Below are 25,253 nucleotides of genomic sequence, written 5' to 3' on the forward strand. Positions count from 1 at the left end.
TTGTGGAGATTGATAAAGTCCACGAGGACCACGTCGAGGAAGGTATACTTGCGCATCACAGACCCGAGCAAAAGTGGTTCTGCATGTCTGAGCAGACCTTCGAAGAGCCTGTTATGTTCTTGGCTTGGGATTCGGAAGGCTGCGATCCAGTGGGTAAGTTCATTTTACTCCGAAGGTTTCAACACATCCCATTCCGAAAATGTCAGTGGGCCCGCCCCATGTTTCTTTTGAGATTGAGGCTAATCGTCGAGAGGGTTCTCTGCGAGAGAGCATTGAAGTTCGTGTCATGGTCTTCAAAAAGAAAAGCAGTGATCAGGCATAGGTCTGTCGCAATATCTTGAGTAAATGACAATCCTATCAAGTTCGCTTAGCTCTCTGGTCACATTTCATTACTGTTGGATCGTTCTGATCTAGAGCTCCGGCGCAGATAGTGGCCAATAGCTAACAAGACGAGAGACCATATGACGGCGACTAAATAACCCCAGTCTCCAATGTCCAGATGTCCGTGGCAAACATGAATATGACAACCGCCGCTGTTCACGTTGCAGTCAGCCACCTAGAAACTTGTCATCGGCTTCTTTGAATAGTCTGATCTCATCGCCCCAATTATTCCGCTCGTTGACAAGGTCGAAATGTCCTCGTTAGCTTGAAAATTGCGCTCCATCCTGTTCTGTGTCAGACAAGGAGTACAGCTCTGCGGAAACAGCTCGGCCAACCTTCAGAAAGACTCGATAGCCTTTCGATTCTTGTTCTTAAAGCTTCACTCCTTCTTGGGCAAAAATTAAAGCTTATGATATGAGAAAGAAAGTGCTGAGAAGTGGGTGGCATTCAGGTTTTTCAGCCGTCTTGTGCGACAGTAACCATTGCTGCTCGTGCTCGGTGTTGCATGGACGCTGCCTCCTGTTTCCACCAATGCGGCTCAGCCACGAACCACGTGAGCAGAACCTCCTTCTCCTTTGCATATACCTTTTGGGGGTGTGAAATGTAATCACATTAGCAGTAGCGGAACGAGCGCTAATAAGTGAGGCCACAATTGGGTGCTTCGACCATGGTTGTAGAACTCTACCTCTGAAGCCATGGTGCGAAGGAACAAACAGGTCATAGTCTACAAGGCACAGTCTGCATCAACTAGAGTGATGCTCGCCTTCCACCTCCTGGGATTTTGCCTTGTTGTCACACGTGTGGAAGCATCCTTGTCGGATACCTGCCGACCGGTGTGCAAGGATGGCCTTTTGTCACTATAGCAAGGCGCTGTTGGTTTAAGCGTGCGACCATCTTCCATGCACTATGCTAAGAAACTCGCGAATCACTAGTATAGTACCCGCTCGGCTCGCACGGCAACCCTCGCGAGTCTGGGCCCCTTCAGAAAGTGGGGTATGTATTGGCCAATCGGCACTGTACGGTTTGTTTACTAGGCGGGTACCTAGTACTTGATTGATTGATTGATTATGTCATAGTCTGTCCCAGCCGCCTTTTACAGTAGCAGCTATGCAGCGTACGACTATAAGGTACCTAGTACTTATTGTGTATCAGCTCAAGTCTTTGGGGTGGATCTGCTGGGTGTTTGCCAAATAGCCTTTTGTCGGGGTTTAGTCTCACAGCAAAACATGAAAGAACCGACGGCTGTTGAACCAGAATAGAGTCAACATGTTTTCAATCATCCTTCGCCAAGAAACAGTATGGCTGATGTGCCAAATGTGATTATGGAGACGTTTGTGAAAGCGCTGACCCAGTTGAAGGATGCAGGTGCCATCGTCGTAGACACCACCACCAACTACACTGGGGCGCAGCTGTATACAGAACTAGGGACGAAGGAGAAGCTTCTCTCACAACTGACAAACTTTCGAACATCGATGGATGATTTCTTACAGCATCTGTATAAAAATCCCAATCAAATTCAGTCGGTCGAAGACCTGTGCAATCATGCAAGATCCTACGGAAGACTTCCCACATCGCGATATCGAATTGTGGAAGTGGGCTCTGGAGGCCAGCCCAGATAAAGGTGCTTCCAAGGGAGCATTCAGACGGGACATCTACTTTGCTGGCGAGGGTGGCATTGTGGGAGTTTTGGAGCGTTCCGACCTTGATGCCCTTGTATTCCCAACTACAGCAAAGATGTCAGATCACTTCGCCGCAGGTGGAGGGTTGCCAGTGATAACTGTGCCCATGGGCTATCTGCCACAAGAGACGGAAACGAAATGGAATGCACGTCGCGATCTGGTCACCGAAGCTCCGAATAAACCGTAAGTCCAACCACATGAATTGTGTAGACGAGTCACTCATTGTCTCTTCCCAGATTCGCGCTCGGCATAACAGGCAAGGCATTTTCAGAGCCGGCATTGATCAGGATCGCCGCCGTGTTCGGGGGGTCATCACAAGTGCGCTTGCATGCGAGGCATTACAAGCTCCCTGCCAGCGATTTCGGATCTATCATGCTAGGAGTCACCGAGATCATCAAAGGTTTAGCTGTCATGTTGCTGCTTAGAAAACTGGCATCGCTCTCTGCTTGCAGTAAAGTGAAAGGCCAACTTGGTCGCTCAACATTCAACTAGGGCATGAGTGAGAGGCATCGCGGCTCAATGGACACACCAGCAGTATTATCGCTAGCAGAGTCATCAGCAATAGATTAATCGCTAACGAAATCATCAACTACACAAAGCAGGCGGCCGCCAGGTCATCGGGCTGTGGCGCCTACTAGCATTCAATAGCTTGCCTGGTAAACTAGGTATAGTCCCCTTCGCTGTCGTGCTAAATAGCTATGCTAAGACAGCCCGCCAGATGCCCAAATACAGCCCCTTGTGTAACCTGCACCCCTCGGACCTCTTATGAACTTTGGTGCCTAGGATTTCTGTTTTCAGTACTGTTTGTGCCCGTTCCTGGTAAAGGTAGATTTCGTCTCGCTACACTGATTGTAGAGGCCTTTCAACCCGTCCTTGTACCTGTCAAGCCCTGAGGTCATTTTACTGTCGTTAGTTGTCTCACTCGTGCTTTGAGTACTGCTTCTGAACCAGGGTGCTGCAGGGTGGTCTTGCCATTCATTATGTTTGCCTTTTCCACCAAACTAGATGTTTGTGGGCATCGAGGGTTGACGATGCTAACTTGGTAGGGGGTTTCGCCCCAACATTTGATTGCCAGGCGTCGTCCTCCTGTTGGAGCACATCCCCATAGCAACTCTGATTATCGCGGCCTCGTCGTAATTTCGACTGGATCTCTCTGTGGCCCCGAAATCACTCTCATATCAATTGATTGATGAGGGAGATCAGGTACAAAGCAGCGGCATCAACCCCGAGCCGTCCGGGTGGTCTGTCTCGACTTTTCTTCGGCCAAAATCACCAGACAGCGTCCACGGAGTAGGTACGCCAGCGGTGCACGCTTGACTGGGGGGTCGACCACATCGTCGTGCCGCTCTGTTGATCCAGAAACGAGGTGCTTCATCCCACGTTTACGCGCCAGTAAGACGAAAGATGCTGGAGCTCTTTGCGGACGAATTCCTGTGACTCGAATTTCGCATAAGATGTTTCCCTGGCGACTGACCAATGGCTATTTGACAACAGGCGGAAAATACGAGGAAGTACATGCACATAATACTGCGCTATAACCGTCCTCACAACTAACTTAGGCTGCCACTGGGATAGCAAAATTCGTGGCGCCTGTAAGTGGGTGCATTCCGATACCCTACTGAGTATCTGCACACTACTGTATTATCCCTAGCCTCTGGCCCCACTAAGCCTGGCAGGATAAATCCTGGAGCTACTTCCCCAGTTGCCTTTGCGCCGCTTCTCGCACTATTGCCTTAACGAGGCTAACGATATCAGCGTTGGATACCACAATCGAAGACGTCCCAGCCAGCTGCGATTGTGGCCTCAGCTCCTTTGTCGCTGCCCCAGATGGCCTTCGCGACTCTGAGGTAACAGGCATTGCCTCGAGTTCAAAGTCAGTTTGCTTACCTTCGACGACTACCTCGCTACAAAACCGAGAAGTCTTACTATTGTAGCATTTAGTTGCTACCTCTGGAGCAAAATCTCAAGACAAATCTGGACTATGAATGGAAAGAAGCGGTTGTTCACGACATCAGGGGACGGGAACGGATGTTCGACCTCAATCGTGATGGTGTAGAATATATTGAACATGCGACTCGGTTTGCGCCACAGGAAGATTGCTCTTTGATGATAGATGGGGACATGAATGAACGCATCCAGCTTGTCGGAGGCAAGCTAGGGGCTGAGAAGTGTATCTATTATTCTTGGAGGGTGTGCAGGAACTCGGTATTGTTGTTACAGTGCATATGCTGACGATTGGAAATGTACCGTTCGGCTGGACCGAAAACCGCACGCCAGACGAGTTTCCAGAGCGAGGAGCGTTCTGAACCAGCCGAGACACCTCATATTGGTAGGCGTGGACTCAGGTTTGCAGGCTCTCGCACAGCTAGAGAGATGCACAGACCAAACCTTGGCCGGTGGTTTACGTCGTATTCGTGCTCATCTAAACGAAGGAGAGCGAAACCGTTACCTGGATGGGGCATGGAGACTACGAATCATCAAGTAAGTCCCACCAAGAGGAGGCTTTCGGAATTCCTTCTCATTTTCTAGCGTCTGGCGATCGCTTCTCAACCCTGTCTTCGATAATGCCTTGGCCATCGGCGATCCTACCAGCGTGGATGCCGAGGATGATTTCATCGCTTGCGACCGAGTGAACCCAGAATATGTTGGAGAGATATACTACGTACATTATAGCGAAGCCCAGAGATGGTATTCTTTGGACAGCAAACACCTGGCGAAGTACTAGTCTTTACAAGCTTCGACTCGGAGGGCACATTTCGAAATGCCTGTGAGAATACCCTGTTCCACATTGAAGCCTTTAGACCTTGCAGATATCTTCAGTCATTCCCCACGCTTCCTTCCGGACGGCCGTGGATGATCAGCTCCCCAAAAGGCAGAGTCTAGAATTGCGACTCATGGTGATTAGCAGGAATTAGCCCGAATGCGCGTAATAGAAGTATCGTGGTTGAACGAGATTGCCATGTTATTTCCACCGGGCTTATAGAGCCGGGACCTCATTGTCATTTATAGCACTTCTAGTGGCAAGATTGCTCTTCTGAATGGAAATTTTACATCGCCATTTTCCTGGCAAGCTCGGAAGCTAACTTATCTGCGACCTCGGCGGCGTTTGCTACTCCTTTCCAGCATTTGCAAGAATATCGCGAACCGTTTCTTCCTGAATGCCCTCGACTGAAGGCCAGATCTCCCTATCATGCAAGTCCAAGATCTGAGCATTCGACATTCCATCATAAAGGACCCTTCCCTGTCCGGAGCTCAAAAATGATCATACCAAGTGCAAATGTGTCTTCAAGAGGCTGTGGTTGCCAATGTAAAGACTCAGGTGGACCAGGTGGGCGGACTGCTGGCGCGATGGCTGAAGTTCGCCAACACTTTGCTGATGGGAATGCATAACAACGTGAACCATCAATGCTTGAACCGCCAAAGTCGGAGACCTTGACTCCACCGTCATCTCCTAAGAGGACGTTTTAAAACCCTAGATGGGCATGTACAATGTGATGGGACTGGATATAAGCGAGTGCGCGTGCTATTTGCAAAGCCCATCTGGCCATAGATCAGCGCAAGGACTGTGAAACAAGTTATTATCTTCTTACAATTCCCTGACACACTGGAGAGGGGACTTCAGTGGTTCCCCGGCATTCAAATTGTCCATCAATTTTCCTTTGGAATGGTACTCGAAGACAAGTGCTTCTTTCACCTCGTCCTCAAACTGGACTTAAATCTCTCCATACTATTTGAGGATGTGTTCATGATCCCCAAGTCTTTCGTAGATTTGTTTTTCCCTCTCGTGGAAAAAAATGGAACTCTTAGAGATTTTCACGACAAATTCAGTGCCTCGAATACTCCACACTCTTCCGTGCATTCCAGCTGCAATATAATCCAGGTCGCCGTGCAGGACCTTGGAGCCCAATTCATGAGAGCGGTCCAGAAAGGGAGTCGTAGATGATTTTCGTGACGAGAGGAGAAGGGGAATCCAATGACCAGAAAGTGTTAGACCTAATCCAAAGAATTGATTGGCTAAATCAGAACACTTATGGACGATGGAGCAACGATACGTTCGATTCGGAATCTCGATGTGAACACTTTCCATTTCCATCTTTGAACTTGAGCCGTTGCTACTTCAGCCTGAGATGTCCCTTCCAGCTCTGCACGTGACTAATCATATCGTCAGTAGGTCTGAGTATTCAGCCGGCAGCGGGGCATCAACGGCCATCACTCCTCCGACATACAAATTATGTACTCGGTATACCGCTTAGCATGTACGGAGGACCTTGGGAGGACATATGAGGTGATCAGTAAGCCAAGTTAGGCTGGTGGGTTCACTAGGCTCCACAAATTAAGCCCCACAAGCTAAGCTTATGGCCCTGCGCAGTCAACTTTGCAAAGTGATCTCTGGGCACCCGTATTTTGTCTTGTTCGCTGTCCTTGCTACTTATATCTTATATAAGTATGAGCTCAGGATAGCCTTCTCAGAAGTCTCTTGGGCTAATCAAGGTTCCAGGGTACTTAGAGGGGCCTGGGGGGTGTTGAGGTGGGCAGTTGGCCAGGCGACGCCGGGTAGGCACCCTCGGTAGGTTCTTATGGGCGAATATTCAGTTGAAGATCTTGTTCGGCTCTAGTGGCGGACAGTCCAACCAGTAGGAGACGACTGCAGCGGTAAAGCATCAACAGTAATCCGGCGACTCCAGAGCGCGTAAAGGTATATAAAGAGGTCCATACCATGAATACGATGGATTCATATGGCGTTGGTGCTAAACCACCTCATGCTGAGAAAGCTCGTCATGTCGCTCTGTGCGCTCTTGAGCCACTAAGTATTAAGGCCATTGCTCAAGCGATATTGGTCAAGGACGACCTGTCTCTCGACAAGGACCTCACGAACGACTATGTCAGAAAAATCACATTCAAATCTTAGGGGGGAGTCCGCCCAATCCTCGGCGGTGGTATTGCCATCAAGAAGACTTCACTCACCCATGTGCTCGTGAATTCCTAGAGGACTTGAGAGGCATTTTTAAGGATAGGCACAGGGCCATCAAAAATCATACCGCACGAGCAGAAATATGTTTGGCGACCTTGATGGTTTCAGATTCCTACAGATCGAAGCCGCCCGATCCCTTTTGCAAGCGCGAATTTTACGACGATTTTTACGAGTACGCCATTGACACATAGCACGCGCACCGGGAAGTCTGAGGTATAGGGCAGGGAATTCTGGATATCCAGACATCCTTGCTCTGGCCGGTTTGGGTCCCAAAGGCCATCTTGTCTTCAACGCCTGGGTGGACCGTACGAAACGTAGGGCAGAGCCAGAAGATACCTGGAGCTTTCCGTAATGGGACTCTTTAACCAAGCTTTCGCGGCCGCCAGCTTCGGTCTTCGAGGCGTGCCCTACAGAACTTGGCAGCCGCAGTTTGCTAGACATACACTAGCGAGATGAGGAAGACCAAAGCCTCCTTCACGTCACATAGGTGTACTTGCTTGCACTATACCTAGCGGCGCGAAGAAGACATCAGACTTCTGAAACTTCTCATAAATCGCTCGGGTGTGGTCAGCACAACTGCTGCAGCTCAAAAGGCGCACTTGGAAAGCGCTATTAAGTATGCAATGCGCCTCAGATCTGTCAAAGCGCTCTGTTTTGTTTTACGCAAAGTCATGTCCTCTCGCAGAGAGCGCAAGAGAGACATTTCAGGATGCTGAGGCGTATATGAGACCGGTGGTCCATCTGGAGCGGCCAAAGGACTGTCTTCTACATATCGATCGATGCCTTCTCTCAACGTTAGACCCGGGTCGCTTTCCACTTACCCAGATATTCTTCGGGTCCGTGGTATCTGCCACTTTCAGCCAAGATGGTAACCTGCTGCATACTCTTTCGGATAGACTGCTTAAAAACTGCCAGCTGGACGTTTACGAAGGTGCGCACTACCTGAAAGAAAATAGTACAGATTCTCGCCTCGTCGATTCTCAAGGGATGCTTCCCTTTGAAAGAGCGAGCCGCGATCACGCGATTTCTCTTGAGCATTTCGATATTTTTGATTCAGGTTGTATGTGCCCACAACATACGGGTATATCGACTCAGGAAACGGGGTTTCCGTTTCATCGTGGCCGCAGACCCTAGTATCATTTAAGGAGCCCAGGATGTACCCAACCCGAAAGGAGAGGTCCTCACAATGGTCAGAAGGAATCTACGCCAATTCTATTGCGGGAGACAGCGCTCTCCACCTTGGAAGGGACTTGAAAAGAACTTGTTAGACAAAGATGGATTTGGCCTTCTCGCTAGCATCTCAAACTTTTTCGCAGACGCTCTTGCTGAAAAGGAAGGTGGACAACTGAAAATGATTGCTGCTGTACTTCAATGAATCAGACGGAATGAAAAAAGTTGGTGGGCTGAAATTGCGAACTATTGAAGCGGAGTCAACAAGGATGATAAGGGGATTTTGATGAAGCATTTGAGCATTGCAGGGGGAAGCTCTAATGTGAATTGATTGGTCCTGAGCTACTAAATTGGGTTCTCTGTGCCCAGGAGTCGTCCTGCCGCTGGGACCCGCGAATATGGGTTTAGGTCGGCTTGTGTCACTGAAAGACGATGTTAGTCCACACACTTCCTGTTACGTTGAGGTCGATTCTGCCTTGGAGGCCCAGGATGGATTTGCGGAAGCCTTAGATAAGAGTGTCTTCTATCAGGCAAATCTTTGCCCGAGGAGGACAAATTTAGTAAATGGAAGTGGAAAGTTGGGACGGAATGGATCACCTTCAGGAACGGCACATCAGGCTGACCGGCCGAGCCCGGCTTACCGAAAGCGTCGACTCAGCAACGCCGCTTTTCGACGGAATTACGTTCTCTCCCGCTAGAGCATCCTGTCCGCCAAGATTGCTTGAAGAGATTTGAGAAACCAATCACAGGCGCCTGTATCTGTGGATTCACCTCTCTTTGGCCCTTTTGATTGGTTAAGACAACGGTAATAGGTGGGGCTTTGGAATAGGGCGGCATTAGTACATCACCCTTTCGGGAGCGAGGGAGGTGCACGCAGTTTTTCCTCGTCTTGGCATCAGTTCCATTTTTTTCTTCTGTCTCGTCCTGGTGATAATTTTCAGTTTCGAGAGCTGGCCTCTGTGATTTAATGATAGCCTGGCAAATTCAATTCTTGGGCGGGGACTCTGATTGTTCCTTTGCCGAGTCATCTTCGAATCTTAAAACGTTGCAATGGCGGAGAGACTACGGATCCTGGTTGTCGGTTCGGGCGGCCGAGAGCATGCTCTTGCGTGGAAACTGGCCAGGTCGCCTTCGGTCGACGTGGTCCACATTGCACCCGGGAACGGAGGTACAGAGTCCGACAATATCGTCAATGTGCACATCTCCACCAACGACTTCACAGAGCTCGTGGCTCACGCAAGGAAGCATGGTCTGAACTTGGTCGTTGTTGGCCCCGAGGCTCCTCTGGTCGCCGGTATTGAGCAATTCTTCCGAGCCGTGGGCATCCGCTGCTTTGGCCCCAGCAAGGCCGCTGCGAGAATGGAAGGATCCAAGGCCTTCTCAAAGGACTTCATGCAGCGTCACGGAATCCCAACAGCAGCATTTCGAAATTTCAGCGACTACGAATCTGCATGCACGTATCTGGACTCAGTCAATCATGATGTCGTGATCAAAGCCGATGGGCTTGCCGCCGGAAAGGGGGTCATAATTCCCAAGACAAAACAGGAGGCGCATGATGCTCTGAAGATGATCATGGTCGACCGAGAATTTGGGTCAGCCGGCTCGCAGGTTGTGATTGAGGAGTTTCTGGAGGGTGAGGAGCTAAGTGTTCTCTCTTTCAGTGATGGATACACTATTCGATCACTACCACCTGCTCAAGACCACAAGCGTGTTTTTGACGGTGATCAAGGACCCAACACTGGAGGCATGGGGTGCTATGCGCCAACAAGGGTCGCTTCAAAGGAGCTTATTGCACAGATTGACCGGGAAATTGTTCAACCCACGGTCGATTGTATGCGTCGCGAGGGGATGCCCTTCGTCGGCATGCTCTTCACTGGCTTGATGATCACTAAAAATGGACCCAAAGTCCTGGAATACAATGTGAGGGGAGGAGACCCGGAAACACAGACCTTGTTGCCTCTACTGAGCGACGATACTGACCTGGCGAAAATCGTCCTCGCCTGTACGGAGCATTGGTTAGATGGTGTTGACCTAAAGATTGAATCCAAGTTCGCTGCCACGGTAGTCGCATGTGCTGAAGGCTATCCTGGTACTTACGCAAAAAACAGGCCCGTCACAGTACATCAGACTCCCGAAGACACATTTGTCTTTCATGCCGGGACAGTCAAAGATGGAAAACAGATTATTTCAACTGGAGGCCGCGTGATCGCGTCAACAGCAACTGCGGATACGTTGGAAGATGCAGTGGCCAAGGCATACAAAGGGATGGAGTCCATCAAATTTAGTGGGATGCATTTCAGAAAAGACATTGCTCACCGAGCATTCAAACGAAAGGAACAGGAGAAAGGCCCAGAAGAAGCTGTGATGACCTATGCATCGGCAGGAGTGTCTATCGACGCAGGGAACAGCCTCGTATCCAGGATCAAGCCCGCAGTAAAGGCGACCGCGCGACCCGGGGCCGATGCCATTATCGGTGGGTTTGGCGGTGCCTTTGATCTTGCAAAAGCCGGCTACCACGAAAAGTCTCCTATCATTATTGGAGCGATTGATGGAGTTGGCACAAAACTCAAAATTGCACATGCGATGAATGTCCACGATACCGTCGGCATCGACTTGGTGGCCATGAACGTTAATGACCTTGTTGTGCAGGGAGCAGAGCCGCTCATGTTCCTTGACTGCTACACTTGCAGTATTCTCGATGTCGATATTGCAAGTGACTTTATCCGCGGTGTCTGCGAGGGCTGTAAAATTGCTAACTGCGCTCTTATTGGAGGAGAAACCGCTGAAATGCCCGGTCTCTTGAGTGGAACTGAGTATGATGCAGTTGGTGCGGCTCTGGGAGCAATCGACACACCTGCTGGGAAGAGAATATTACCCGATGTAGGAAGTATGGTTGAAGGTGATGTTCTACTCGGCCTGGCGTCAAGCGGGGTCCATTCGAATGGATTTTCCCTGGTCCGCCGCATTGTCGAGAAGATGCATCTTGCCTTGTCAGACGCTGCGCCGTGGAACTCTGAAACCACAGTTGGGAGATCGCTCCTTACACCGACACGGATCTATGTGGTTTCCCTGTTGCAGGCAGTCAAGCGAGATTTGGTCAAAGGGATGGCGCATATCACGGGCGGTGGGCTCTTGGAAAATGTTCCTAGAATGCTTCCCAATCACCTTGCTGCCGAAATTGACGTCTCTACCTGGGACCGTCCTGGCGTGTTCAAATGGCTTCAAGAAGCAGGTAATGTCAGCAACGCGGAGATGAGTCGAACCTTCAACAACGGGATAGGCATGGTCCTTGTCGTGTCCGATGTTGCTTCGGGAGAGGTAAGGAAAGTTCTGGAAGCTCAGGGCGAAACCGTCTTCAAGATCGGCAAGCTGGTGGACAGGGAACAAGGAAAAGAGGCTTGCATCTTGGAGAATCTCGACTCGTGGAGTTCCTCCAAATTCGGTCCGCATTGATTCTGGGGAAAACTGCATTCGAGCTTTGAGCAGGATAGCGGAGTCTTGCCTGATCTGCCTAGAGTATGAAACAACTCTACACGATCATGGAATGTCCCAACGGAAATATGGTTCTTCCTTTCGGTCCGCATTACGTCGTGCATTTCGAAACATGGAGGCATTCTGGGCTCCATGAATGCGTGTTTCAGATCAATGAACAGATGCCCCGGATCTGAAATGCGGTATTTGAATGGTTGAGATATTCACCGAATCGTGCCATGACTCAGCACTCCTGTGGACTTGCGGAGGCTTTCTGTTTCCGACGCTCCGACATGGTTCAGCCTTGTCTGTGGAAAGGGGACATTGACTAATTGCAATGAAGATGAAAATGGTATCCTCTTCACCATAGCTCCCTCTCTACTGGTGAAGCCGAGTATAAAGCTGGGCTTCTTGCCTTTGCTCCATGGAGCTCTTCATTCTCAACAACCACTTCAGCTTTAACACACAGATTTCAAAACAAAAAAATCCCCACACAACACCATCATATTTCGAGCAAATCCAAAGCTTTGATCTGCGGAAATTCTCATCATGAGCTCCAACACCACCGTTGTCATTGGCGCGAGCCGAGGAATTGGCTTGGAGCTGGTGAAGTCTCTCGCTCAGAACCCTGAACACCATGTCGTCGCAACCATGCGCAAGCCTTTCGCCTTCGGCTCGGCAAACGTTGACGTCCTCGAGCTCGACCAGACGAACCAGAAATCCGTCGACGCAGCAGCCGCGAAAGTCAAAGAAGCTGACACATTGATCGTCAACGGTGCCATCGGCGAGGATGAGCTCCTCACCAAGATCTCTTCCGACAGACTCCTTCAGTACCTTGACACGAGTGTTGCCGGTCCTCACAGAGTCATCAATGCATTCCTCTCAGCACTGCGAGCTCGGAAAACGCGAAAGATTATTTATATCTCTTCCACAGCAGCTTCGCTTACAGGCCAAGTCGGCGAGAAATGGGGTCTTCGCGGACCATACGCAACCTCGAAAGCTGCTGGTAACATGTTGGCTGTTCAATTCCACAACGAGCTCCACGAAGATGGATTTACTGTGGTGGCAATTCATCCAGGTTGGGTCGATACCGACATGGGCAGGACAGCAGGCCCCGGTGCCATGCCAACAACTGAATCAGTGCAGAAAATCATGCAGATAGTCGACAGACTGACTACCGTTGACGGTGCTAAGTTCTTCAATATCGACGGCACAATTTTGCCTTGGTGAAGACCGGAACGTGTCTTGAAAGTGTGTTGGTGGAGATGGGCGGGAGAAGGGTAGATAAAATAGACAACAAAAGTTTGTTGATAGCAATCCGGGCGTGGGTCTTGTTAGTCTCCATTCAATTTAATAACAACCCAGTGCATTTGTGTTTGTTTGACTGAAATACACGGAGGGCGGCCATGCACTCCTGGTGCTCTCAGGAACTTAGAACGAAGGCGAGTCAACGAGGCCATGTACTGATGGGAGTCCAAACCATACGCGTGTGCTCCACCGTACTTAGGATACTACGGAGGAGCATTCTAAGAGGGTCGATTCGTGCCTCGCCGGGAAAAAAGTGCAACCCAGGCATGCAATTGAGCATTTACTTCGGCTGTTAATTCTTTCACCAACAATCTCACATAGACTCGGTTCGGTTCTTTGGCTTTTTTGTATCCTTCGCTGGCTGAATTATCTCACCGGCAGAGATCGACGCTTTAGAAAAGGGGAACCCACCGTCATCTCTCCATCTTCTCGCTGGAACATTTTTCACATGCTGCCTCGCTCGGTGAGGTATCACACATGTCCACCATGTCAAATCAACTGCAGTGCCTGGATTGGCGCAAGAATTACCTTCAAGATCTCACCTGGTCGAAGTCCACGACCATTCTGCTCCAGCAGAGTTCAACATCTCCGGAACCGTCCCCGTGCACGGAAAATAGCACCAGGAGGCTTAGAGAAAAATGACACGTCTATACAAGGGAATAGCGAGGATGCCAAAGGCAAGAAACTCCATGGCGGCCGGAAAGAGTTGGCTCAAAAAAAGGGGGTGGAAGACCTGTCGGCGGAGGCGCCTGTAGCCGCGCGGCTGCTGTCACGAGCAGATCGTGTTCTGAAGTTGACAGCAGCTCAGAAAGATGAGCTCTATGCTTTGTCAATGTTCAGGGCGAAAATGCGCCATGTTGCTTCAAAACTGATACCAGAGGTTGCATCGAGGACCCAGGACTTGACCATAGACCAGGTGCTGGACGGGTTGAACCTCAAGAGCAAAATGAAGGGGTTCAAACGTGGTGCATCGAAGCTTCGGTCAGCATACCCTGGACACTCCTACGAAGAGGTGGACAGTGATCTCGGGGTTATCATGCCCTTTAAAAGCGGGAAGAAGCCTCTTTCCGAAGAGGCTGCGAGAATATTGACTGCGCTAGGATTTCTGAATGGTGGTGGAGTTTCAGATGGTGTTGGTCAACATGCAGAAGCCTCTCCAGTACCAGAAAAGCCAAAAGGCGCAATGGCTCCAGAACCTCATGCCCTCATTATTGATACTCCGAAAGAGCTACTGAGCTCTCCAAAAGAAATTGCCCCTGCAGCCAAGGACCATAGCGAGGAAACAATCCGTGCAGCGAAAATCGCACCTAAAGTAAAACAAGAGACTATCCAGAAACATGACCTTGTACCACGAGAAAAGGACAAGGCAAAAATTGCCGACATGAAGGGGGACAATGTGCGAGAGGTGAAGGGCGATACGTTCTCACTGGTACCGTTGACAGCTGAGCCCACAAATGTGCCCAGGCTGAGCCACGATTTGTCGCGTGTGCTGTTCAATCCGGGCGTCTATCAATTACAGGATCCACGGTCAAGAGTATGGAACTTTGATCCGTATCTCGGAACCCTTATGCCGGCGTCCGAGTTCAATTACGACGCATTGAATAAATACATCACTTCTTCTGAGGATAGTCATCTTCGAGAAGTGGCCTTGAAGCACACAAAGCGATATATCGGTTCCACTTCAAGTATGTCGGGAGTCCTGTCCCATTTCCATTTCCTTCTTTCGGCCTTTCGGAATCTCAACTTGGAGAATTTGACCCGAGGCTTTAAGGATGATGGTGTGCACTTCACCAGGCTGCAGAGAGGCCCCACGGCCATATTTCTCCGGCACAAAGATGGTGTATATGCCGTGGACGCAGACAAAGAATTTGATTCTGCAAATATCCTCATGAGTCTTGGCCGCTCTATGGAGAAGCTCCTGACGCTCGACAAGGATGAATTCGAGCGATATAGAAGGACTACGGACGCGGCCAAAGATGCACAGTTGCCCACCACCGAGCCCGAGGTATATCACTATTCAGGGCTGGGCGAGTTCCTCTTGCGTTCTCAACTCGACGCACACGATCCTCGCCTGCCGGGAACAGGCATGTTTGACCTCAAGACTCGAGCGGTAGCAGCTGTCCGAATGATGGTCCACAACCATGAAGTAGGTGCGGGCTATCAGATTAAACAGAGGTTCGGCACATGGGAATCGTATGAGCGAGAGTACTACGACATGATGAGATCTGCTTTTCTCAAATACTCCCTCCAGGTTCGGATGGGCCGCATGGACGGCATCTTCGTCGCGTACCATAATACCGAACGGCTGTTTGGATTTCAATACGTACCTGTTTCGGAACTTGATCTGGCGCTGCACGGCCAGACGAACCGAATTCTGGGGGACCAAGAATTCTCGCTCAGCATTCAGCTCTTGAACGACATTTTCAACGAAGCGACAATGAAGCACCCAGGTCAATCGCTTCGGTTCCATTTTGAGGCCAGAGAGGCTACGGCTGCCTCCCCTCCCTACATGTACATTTTTGCGGAGCCAGTTACGGAGGAAGAGATTGTTGAGATCCAAAATTTGAAAAAGGAAGAAATCCGAGCATTCGAGGAGCGTCTCTTTAATCCACGACGGACGCAAGGGCCCGAGGGCGCTCAGGATGAGGATGAGATTGAGCTTGAAGCCAAACCTGACGACGCCGAAACTGCCAACGAATCCGACGCCTCGGTGAAACCGCCCTCTGCGTCGAATCCAAACCCAGGTCCATCTCATGGCTCGAACGCCGCGAATGTTGCATTCCTGGACAGCATCTTAGGCATGAATATCAGTGAGGCTTTGGGATCAAAAACGATTGCAGGTAGTGTTTCTCAGTCAGGGGGGAAGCCAGGCCAAGGGGCGTCAGATTGTCATCCTCCCGATATCGATGGGTCGGTTGCGGAACCTCCCATGCGGAAACCATTATCGGCCTGGAAGCTGAACATTCGGAATTTGGTTAATGGATTGCCTGTCGTCCGACCTGGAAACCTGAAGGAAGGAGATACCTGGAAGCTGCAGTATACACTAAAGCCGCTATCCGACCACGAAGCCCGGCGGCATTACACATTGTGCAAGAACCGACGCAAGGCTACGCTGGAAGCCCCACAGGATGCGGACGAAGCAGCTAGTTTCTATATTCGACGTCTGATATCGATGAGTCGCAGCGGAGCACAATGGCGGCGTCATTTGGACGAACTTGATGCTCAACGCAAACGGGTTGTACTTTACGGGGATGAACGATGATATATAATCTATCTGTATACTACAAAAAGCAATCCCCCCTTTGGGCAGCGCGAGCGTGTGGATTGATTATGTTGTAATACAAGTACATGGGGAATAGACGAGAGACATGTCTCATGAAAGACCGCGAATCGATCTTCTAAGCAACAATGATGTTAGTCACGCAGCACAAAAAGGGGGAACCGTCATACTTTTATATTCTTCCTTTCCAGTCTCCGTCCATCACTTCATGTCGAAAGCCGCCCCATTCCTGAGACCTCTTCGCCGCACCTGCTGTCGACGATAGAATGCAGAAAAGGGGGCCCAGGAGTCCCAAGGCTGACGGGACCCTGGATGAATTGCCGCTGTGGCGTGGTCCGGCAATCTCCATCTCAAGCCATCAGCGCAATGCAGCAGAACTTAGGTTGCTCGATGGGCTCCGGGCTGTGCTCGCCAATCGCGGCGCATCTCTGCTCCTACCTTGTTGGTCGCTAGCTACTCTACCAAATTATCCTTGGTCTATCCTGTTTATCCCACCCTCCAAGCCTCCCACCACCGCCACGGCCATTCGATCGCCAGGTGCCGACCAGAGCCCTGCATGGCGAGAGCGCTTGATGGATACCTGGCAAACCTAGGAAGCTAGGCAGGTAGGAACTGTCCCTCCACGCTGCATGTGAGTGGACAGAGTGGACTGACCAAAGTCCGTGTTATCAAGTCCATGTGCGCGTCCACCAGTCTCATCGTCTCATCCACCAGTTCGTCCGTGGATGTTTGACCCGCCTCGCAAGCCCTCCGAGTCACCCACGAGTCTATCAGTCAACAACCGAGCCGTTATTGAAGTAACCATTACGTCCGACTGCCGATCCACCGCCTGGTCCATTTTTAATATTCCTTGGTTCTGACTGCTGAGTGCTGCATTGACCGGTCCATCACCAGACAGGATTTCTCTGCTTCTGCAGAGTACACTGTTGAATCTCCCAGCTGCCCCCCAACCGTCACAATCTTATGATCGTCCTCTTGGACCGAATACTTTGTACTACCTGTCAATCTAGTTCCGCTCCTGCTGCGTCCTATGAGCTCCCAAACTTGACCTTGTCACTTCAAATATATCGCTCGCCGAGCATCACCAAGTTCCAGACACGAAACACAGTCCGACAAACAGTACCTCTTCCCCAATCTGCCTTTGCTCCTCCTTCGGAAGGCCAGGTCACATGCTGCGCTTAACACTGTTTGCGGCCATGTCCTGGACGCCGACAGGATCTCGCTGAAAAGAGGAGGTGGGCACACTGAATGGCGGGTTGGCAAGGGGGGAAGTGCTCGGTCCCTGTGAACATGTGTACCTTGAGAGATCCATGAGTTTTTCCTGAGCCCTGACAGACTTCGACACCAACTGCGTCGTGCAGTGTTTGCTTGGGGCGAGCGATTGGCCGCCTCTGTCTGTTTCCACCTTTATTCAAAATGGCAGACAAACGCAGAAGGAAAAGCCTGAGCATTTTCCGCCAAAAGGCGGATCACAGTCCCACGATACAAATACCCGCAAGCCCGTTGCTCGAGAAGCGTTCCAGTGACTACCTGCCCAGTCCTGTGGACTCCGATCCAGCCAGTCCCAAACCTCGCCCCAGGACGTTACAGAAAGCCAATCGAACCTCGGTGTTTGGATCCTTGCGCTCGTTACATTCCCTCGATGAAGAAGAAAAGCTTGCTCTAACGAGGTCCGACTCAAAAGCCTCATCTCTCCAGGAAGAATCCGACATGAATGTGAAGGGCCTCTTGGGTAGCAAAGTCCTCCAATATGGCGAAGTGCAAGCAGGTGGAAGCAACATGTTTAGGAAACGGACTCAGTTCATGGTCCTGACCGAGTCACACCTCATTCGATTCAGGAGCCAAATCAAAGCCGCTGAAATGTTTCCTAGCATCCCCAACAGCCTCAACAAGGGGCACACCCCGAGAACTTCGTCTGTGAGTTCCTATCAAGAACTCCAAATGTCAACGTATTCGGACATCACCTCAGGCGTCCCACTCGAGCAGGTGGTGGCGGTGTACAAAATCGACGATGGACGGCCCTCTCCCGTGGTGGAAGTGGCATACTTTGATGAACGCGCAAGAAGAGCGTCCGCCATGCAGTTACAGTTGAACGAGATGCGCGAAGCCGAGCTGTGGATTGCTGCCATTCGTTCAGCTTGTAATCAGGCGAGGTCTCTAGTCCAGCAGCAGATCCAAGATCGAACAGTAGAGCATCTTGCGCGTGTCTTGGAACGGGAGAGAGACTATGATCCTGAACATTTTCATATCTTTAAAGTTGTTCAACGGTTTATCAACAAGTCAACAGGAAGGGCATCAGCTGAAGATCTGACCAGACTGGGGTCCTCAACAACCTGTTACCTCGTGATTGGCTTGCACAAAATCCACCTGGTGCCTCTTCAGAAATCTTCCACACGATCGTCGAGCACGTCTCTCAGCGAGCTGGACGGCATGACTTGCTATGCCATCGTCAATTTGACTTCGATCAGGGTCGTGGCGGACGACGACGCGTTTCAATTGACCTTCAAACCACCTATGGCAAATCCGTGCATGGTACAACTAGCTTCGTGTTCCGGTGGTGAAATCGCACTCTGGCTGAGATCTGCTTCGGAATACCTACGACCCGAATGGCTTAGGCAGCCTTTTATCTTCGACGTCCCTCCTGAAATCGACGATCAGATGATCCCACCGAATTTTCCAAAAGAGGATCATGATTGCTTTGATCGGACATTGATTGCGTACTGTGCAGGTTATGACGTTGACACATCTCGTATCTGTTATTCTGTGGACTATGATTGTGAAGATGCACCACGCTTTCAATTGCTGCCACCATCAAACGGTACCACTTATTCCGCCTTGGAATTACTTGCTGTGTTTCGAGCCTTACGCTACAATGAGTCCTTCTCATCAATTTCCTTCGCCCGAATCAATCTGTTACCGCTACGTCTCTATTACGACGGGTTCGGATCGGACTTGGATAGTCTGTTCACACGGTCTGGAAATCCTACCAATATCGCTGGCCACCAAGATCTGCCCGTTCTGTCTCAGGAGATCAGAGTATTGGCGTTGAAAAGCCGGCGATTGAGACGGCTAGACTTTTCGCATACAATTCCTCATCAGACGCTGGCGGGAGATGGGGAGACCTTGGATTGTGGAATTCTGGAGGCCCTTACGCCACTGTGCAAGAGGTCCTTGACGAATGTCGATTGGATTGTGCTTACAGGCCTGCGACTAGCAGATTCGGACCTGAACTACCTCGTTGACGCAGCCTCGGAAAGAAAATGCCATCTTAGAGCCCTTGAAATTGGCGAGTGTGGCCTCTCAGTCCACGACATTGACGTGCTTTTGTCCGCTTTGGCTGTCCAGGAAAGCACTGTCGAGGTCATTGACATATCAGGGGCGCAAGGTCGCTTTAGTCCGGAGCTATTTCAGCGTGGCATGGGCGCTTTTACTCGAATTCGGCGCTTGAATCTTACTCGAGTGCAGAAGACGGCTGGTTCAGAGCCTTTACTTCCGCCCGAGGTGCTTTTGGCCTGGAGACTCGAGGCCTTATATTTGTCACAAACCACTCTCAATGAACAGACAGTAGACTCGATATCTACTTATCTGGCAACACCAAAGTCCGATATCCTCCGAGAGCTACACGTCAATCAATGTGGCTTGACGGGATATGATCTTGCGACCTTCTTCCGTTCCATGACTCGTGACGACATGCAGACCAGAATGATGCACGTAAGCGCCAACGAGAACCGGCTAAAGACAGGCAACACCGTGCTGTTCAGGACTATTGCTCAAAACTGTGGGCCATCCTCGCTGAGCTTGCGAATGATGGATTTTGAGAAAGAAAACCACTTTCGCGAATTGATCAACGCTCTGAAAGTAAATACGACGTTACGAAGTTTGGACATATCACGTGCATCCCTCCCATACGATGCCAGCGTTGAAACCTGTGAGGCGCTGAAGGAGATGTTTGCCACAAACCGGACCTTGGAGGAGCTTGACATCAGCGGCGAACATGCGCATTTGGACACCACCAGGTTCGGCATCGGCCTCAATATTGCTCTGAGAGGGTTGGAAAAGAACACTTCGTTGAAGCTCCTGCGCATCGAATATCAGGCGCTGGGTCTGCAAGGGGCAAACACGTTAGCTGAGGTGCTAGAGAGGAACGACTCGTTGGTGGAAATTCATTGCGAGCACAACGACATCAACCTCCAAAGCTTCACGGCGCTTGTCAATGCACTCGAGAAGAATCACACGTTGCTGTACATGTCGACCATGGACCATGACAGGGCGAGGTCGATGGACAAAGTTCGCCGCGAGATCGAGACAATGGAACGTGCGGACAGTCCCAAGGTTCCCAAGAGTGGTGGCGGGGCGATTAAGAAAGCCTTTGCCGGAACCTTGACTGGGAAACCACATGGGAAAGGACACGGACATCGGCACAGTAGCTCCATGTCTTCCACAGCCTCATTTACCAATCAAGACGTGGCGGCAGTGATGAGCACCTTGGACGAAAAGTGGAATATACAAGTGTCCAGGATGCAAAAATACCTGTTTCGCAATTATTGTCGCGCACAGGGTGTGCCATGGGAAGACGGTGCAGGTGACGAGGACAGCCGCCAAACCACGGCAACGGGAGACTCTTCGATAGCGCAGATTTTGCAGCGCGTCAAGCTCGACAGAACGCCGACGGCAGCACACCCAGATGCCTTGGACTACATTGATGAGAAACTGGGAAGAGACAGTAACAGCCAGATGATATTCCAAATGCCAGAGGACTGATGCCCCTTGAGTCGGGGAAAGCCGGATCCCACCAAGACAAAAGATTAGAGGGTGACCTGCCTGTACAGACAGAGGCTCCGGGAAGCTCGAGGCTGGAGGCTCATTGATGATAATGTTTTTATTTTTCTCGTGATACCCACCAATTTTGCTTTGGGGTTAGCATATTGATTTCTCGGGGAGGGAGGGAGGGGGGAAGACGCAAAGCAGTGGCGCATATCATAGCTAAAGGAGTACAATGAATGACGAAGGACGGGACCGGGCACAAACCCCGCGCAATGATAATGTCTGTTGCATATTGGTTGTATAAACATTATGCGGATTTGTTCGGGTTTGGGAGAAAGGGGCATTTCCCAAAATATTCGGTATTTGGCCACCAAAAAGCCACGAGAAAGGGGTCAGCCTCAGCCTCACAAGGCCCACTGGCCTCAGGGGCAACTTGGAATGCCACCTGAACCTGCAAATCATGCAGCACAAACATGTTGTGAGAGCTGACCAACCGCCTGAAGATTGGGTGGGGACCGCAGCCTGATACCGTTTCTGTACAAAGCGATGCCTGACGCACAACCGAGTCTTCGGGCCAATCTCCCAAGATGACTGTCTGAAGTGCGTACTGACGAGCCTTACGGCCGCGGGCGTATTCGCTTGCGAGCCATTGTGCAACAAAATAATCAAAATCTCTTCTCCGAGCGTGAAGAAGAATGTGAGTACTAAACCTTTCTTGATATTCCATTCTCGGGCACCCGGCGAATCGAAAGAGATTCTGTTTTGAGATGAGTGCATGTTAATCATCCGGGAGTCAGCACTTTAAGGCCTCTTTGTTACTCCGTACCAGTTGAGAAGGAGATTTGGCGCGGCGCGGGGTGGGCGGAAGCAAGGGTAGTCCTCAGCCTGTCCTGCTGTTTGATCACGGGTTTCCATCCCTTTACGGAGGACTTGTACGTACACTCTTTTTCCATAGCCAAAGCTCAGGGTCCGTCACAGCGGGCGTTGACAGCGAGTTTGCAGACCTATGTACTCGGTGTGCACACCAATGGACCGAGGAGAGTGGTGGTTGGTGCGATCTGTGCGAGACGAGGAACGTGGGAATGCGTATTGGAGCAGGAGCAATCCGAGATCCGCACTAGGCTGCTCGAATAGCCGTTAGATGGCTTCGGGGGAATCTCTGGTATACGGAGTACGAAGGGGTGAGAAGCGAGTCGGTCGCCGTTATATCGCTCGGGGGCGCAGGCAGAAGACACTCAGGATCGGCTTGATTAGGGACGTGTGCTTATGGTGGCCATCATGATGGGAGAAAAAGTGATGAGTGTACATACCGAGGACATACGAGCATTGCGTGTGAGGGTGTCATAGCGACGAGGTGATTGATCGAGAGAGGGATGCTGCAGGCACTGCCACAATCTCCGCCTTGGGGAGATGAAGCTCGATTGGCTCGTATACGCATGATCCCTGCGCTTTGCCTGCAACAGGCACGCCGCCGCAAGAAGAATTTCCCTCTCACTTCTCTCCCTCCCTCCCTCTTGAGCACCGTACAAAGCCAACTTCTTTTCTCTCGTTTTATTTCCTTGGTCGACATCATCGTACGCTAGGCCTACGGTTCACTCCTTGCTCCATAGTCTCTCCTTGACAAACCCCCTAGAATTGTGTACTTGAACTCCCACCCCGACCTTGACCTCCGTCCCCGATAACGCCTGCGGGCGAACAATGCTGCTCCGCCGCCCAGAGCTCTGCACTCCTTAAAGCTGCCACGGCCTCTACCCACGGGGAGAACCTTTGACAGACACGCAGAGTGTCGTGTGCCTCCTCTAGCAGATCATATTCTCAACCAAGCACCCGGCCCTGGCGCGACTTGGATGAGACTGCTAACGACGGTCCTATCTCGCCCCCCGTCCTCCTCATCGGGCCTGGTCAAGATGCGGCGCAGTCTACTGGTGTTCCTCCTTGTCGCCGTCATAGTGTTGACCCTCCTCTTACACTCGGTCTCGACCCTGCTCTCTTTGCTCATTGAAGACGCGTCTCGGGATGCCATCCACAGATCGGAACTGCCCGCTCCCAACTCTACGCTCCTCGAAAACCGTCCGCACTTGATCCCCAAGATCATTCATCAGACATACATCAACGAATCCATCCCTGCCCACTGGGTTCCGGCTCAGAAATCGTGTATAGATCTACATCCGGACTACGAGTACATATTGTGGACGGACCGAAAATCTCACGACTTCATTGCCAAGGAGTATCCGTGGTTTCTATCGACGTTTGTCGGGTATAGACACAACATTCAACGCGCCGATGCGATTCGATATTTTGTGCTGGCACACTATGGCGGCGTGTACATTGACCTGGACGACGGTTGCAAGAGGAGGCTTGACCCGCTGTTGTCTTACACGGCCTTTGTGCGGAGGACCGTCCCGACAGGGATCAGTAACGACGTCATGGGCTCGATTCCGCAGCATCCTTTCTTCTTGAGAGTCATGGAGTCCCTTCAGGGTGCCAACAAGTCATGGATCCTACCGTACATCACCATCATGGCCTCCACCGGCCCGCTGTTCCTGAGTGTGATTTGGAAGAAGTGGATGGGTGAACACGCTCACCTCGACCCTCAGACTTGGATCGGCAGGGTCAGAGTGCTCATGCCGGACGAGTATAACAAGCATTCGTGGTCGTTTTTCGAGACTTACAAAGGCTCAAGCTGGCACGGCAAAGACGCCAGGTTGATCTTCTGGATGGGCAAGAATTGGATGTTGCTGACGGTGCTGGGATTCCTCCTCGTCCTCACCGTCGGCTTTGTGACGTGGTTCATCTACTCGAGGCTGCTCATTTGGAGTGCGAGGAAGAGAACTGCTAGGGGCAGTCCGCGAGTTGTTGCGTTCAGATTCCCTGTTGCTGCGAAGATGCCCCTTTGGCGGATGTGGGCTGGTGGATTGGGATCGAAGAAGCAAACATATGAGTTGGTCGCGCAGCATGATGCATGACCTGTTGCAGTCGTGGATGTGAACGCGAGTCAACATCCTCTACGCGCGAAACTGCACCATTCGGCTTCTGGAGCACAGTCTTTGGGAACCCAACGAAGCCATACGGCCGATCATTGGTTGGCATACAACTGCGTGGAACTTTGCGAGCGAAGGCGTTCAGGCGAGAAAGAAAAAGGGCTGTCTATATTTTGAGATGGTCAAACGGACGGCTGCATGCGGCGGACAGCGAGTTTCGGATATTGGACATGAGATTCGCCATGACGCATTCATTAGCCTTCACCTGGTGTGTCCTGTTCTTTCTGCTTTTGGACAAGGCCAGGGTGATAGATGGCAGACTTTACGATATTGTAATAAGACCCTTTTTTTTTCTTTTGGAAAAGTGGGTGAACACTGGGAAGGAGAGAACAGTCTACCATACAGGATGGAGATCCAGGATAATGGGATGTATATACGAGATAGTTGAGCATTCTCTCGGCTTTGTCGAACATATTATGCATGAACATATATTATGTGCACCCACTCCCTCAGTGGATCGCCTCTTGTCATACGGCTCTCCCAGGCGGGCGATAGTTGAGACCAGCAGCTCTCTGTATCAATGCGGTATATTTTTATGCACGACGAGTCGGCATATGTCCGAGGCTAGTGAGGCTAAGCTGCGTCCCAAGTTTGCCGACGACTGCGGCAAACACAGTCTCTGTAAAGCTGGCACCCAGACAGCGGTCGAACTCGCCTTCTTCTCAATGCTGCGGGGCAAATTGGGCGCCAACTGCTCGATACCCCGGGGGGCGCCTGACAAGTATACCTCGTCCCGAGTTCACACAGACGCTGCAACAGGTAAAGCATTAAAGACTGTCGTGGGGCTGTTTGACCACTTCTGTTTACTTGCATGTCGCCTTACTGTCGCGTTGGTCTCCCCTCCGCCATCTACATACCCAGTGAAATATCTGGCTTTGTCATCGAGCAACTGACCTTTGCGGCAGTGGCTCAGACTACGCTCAGACGACCTGGTATCAATGCTAACTCGAGATAGGCAAAGGTCCCCATGTCCTCTTGTTCTACCATGTAACAATTCTATTAGGTATCCTCCTCTCCAGCCCCCAGGCTTAGCCCCATCCACGTTTTCAAAGGAGGCTATTATGTCACCCATGTTCAGTTTCGGATTCAACTACCCCGTATGCGGCTTAGCGAGGACACGCGCAGGAATAGCGACATAGACAGCCTTCTGCCATTGAACAAAAGAACTACTCGCCTCTCTACTCGCC

The 25,253-nt window shown here is 50.9% G+C and overlaps 6 protein-coding genes across 6 annotated transcripts; all 6 read left to right on the top strand.

Annotated features, from left to right (window-relative positions):
* Positions 1–1,679: 1,679 nt before the first annotated feature.
* Positions 1,680–2,552, top strand: Z519_02220 (uncharacterized protein; the record flags this gene model as incomplete). Its single annotated transcript, XM_016759977.1, has 3 exons — positions 1,680–1,876; positions 1,902–2,243; positions 2,297–2,552. 3 exons carry the CDS (start codon positions 1,680–1,682, stop codon positions 2,550–2,552), a joined length of 795 nt encoding a protein of 264 aa, XP_016623498.1.
* Positions 2,553–9,252: 6,700 nt separating this feature from the next.
* Positions 9,253–11,655, top strand: Z519_02221 (phosphoribosylamine-glycine ligase; the record flags this gene model as incomplete). Its single annotated transcript, XM_016759978.1, has 1 exon — positions 9,253–11,655. One exon carries the CDS (start codon positions 9,253–9,255, stop codon positions 11,653–11,655), a length of 2,403 nt encoding a protein of 800 aa, XP_016623499.1.
* Positions 11,656–12,222: 567 nt separating this feature from the next.
* Z519_02222 (uncharacterized protein) lies at positions 12,223–12,903 on the top strand (the record flags this gene model as incomplete). The annotated part of the gene is made up of 1 exon (XM_016759979.1): positions 12,223–12,903. One exon carries the CDS (start codon positions 12,223–12,225, stop codon positions 12,901–12,903), a length of 681 nt encoding a protein of 226 aa, XP_016623500.1.
* Positions 12,904–13,467: 564 nt separating this feature from the next.
* Positions 13,468–16,243, top strand: Z519_02223 (uncharacterized protein; the record flags this gene model as incomplete). The annotated part of the gene is made up of 2 exons (XM_016759980.1): positions 13,468–13,583; positions 13,645–16,243. 2 exons carry the CDS (start codon positions 13,468–13,470, stop codon positions 16,241–16,243), a joined length of 2,715 nt encoding a protein of 904 aa, XP_016623501.1.
* Positions 16,244–17,677: 1,434 nt separating this feature from the next.
* Positions 17,678–21,022, top strand: Z519_02224 (uncharacterized protein; the record flags this gene model as incomplete). The annotated part of the gene is made up of 1 exon (XM_016759981.1): positions 17,678–21,022. The coding sequence occupies one exon, from the start codon at positions 17,678–17,680 to the stop codon at positions 21,020–21,022; it is 3,345 nt and encodes a 1,114-aa protein (XP_016623502.1).
* Positions 21,023–22,932: 1,910 nt separating this feature from the next.
* On the top strand, positions 22,933–23,991 carry Z519_02225 (uncharacterized protein; the record flags this gene model as incomplete). Its single annotated transcript, XM_016759982.1, has 1 exon — positions 22,933–23,991. The coding sequence occupies one exon, from the start codon at positions 22,933–22,935 to the stop codon at positions 23,989–23,991; it is 1,059 nt and encodes a 352-aa protein (XP_016623503.1).
* Positions 23,992–25,253: the final 1,262 nt, after the last annotated feature.

The sequence above is a fragment of the Cladophialophora bantiana genome, assembly GCF_000835475.1.
Source record: "Cladophialophora bantiana CBS 173.52 unplaced genomic scaffold supercont1.3, whole genome shotgun sequence".
Lineage (NCBI taxonomy): Eukaryota > Fungi > Ascomycota > Eurotiomycetes > Chaetothyriales > Herpotrichiellaceae > Cladophialophora > Cladophialophora bantiana.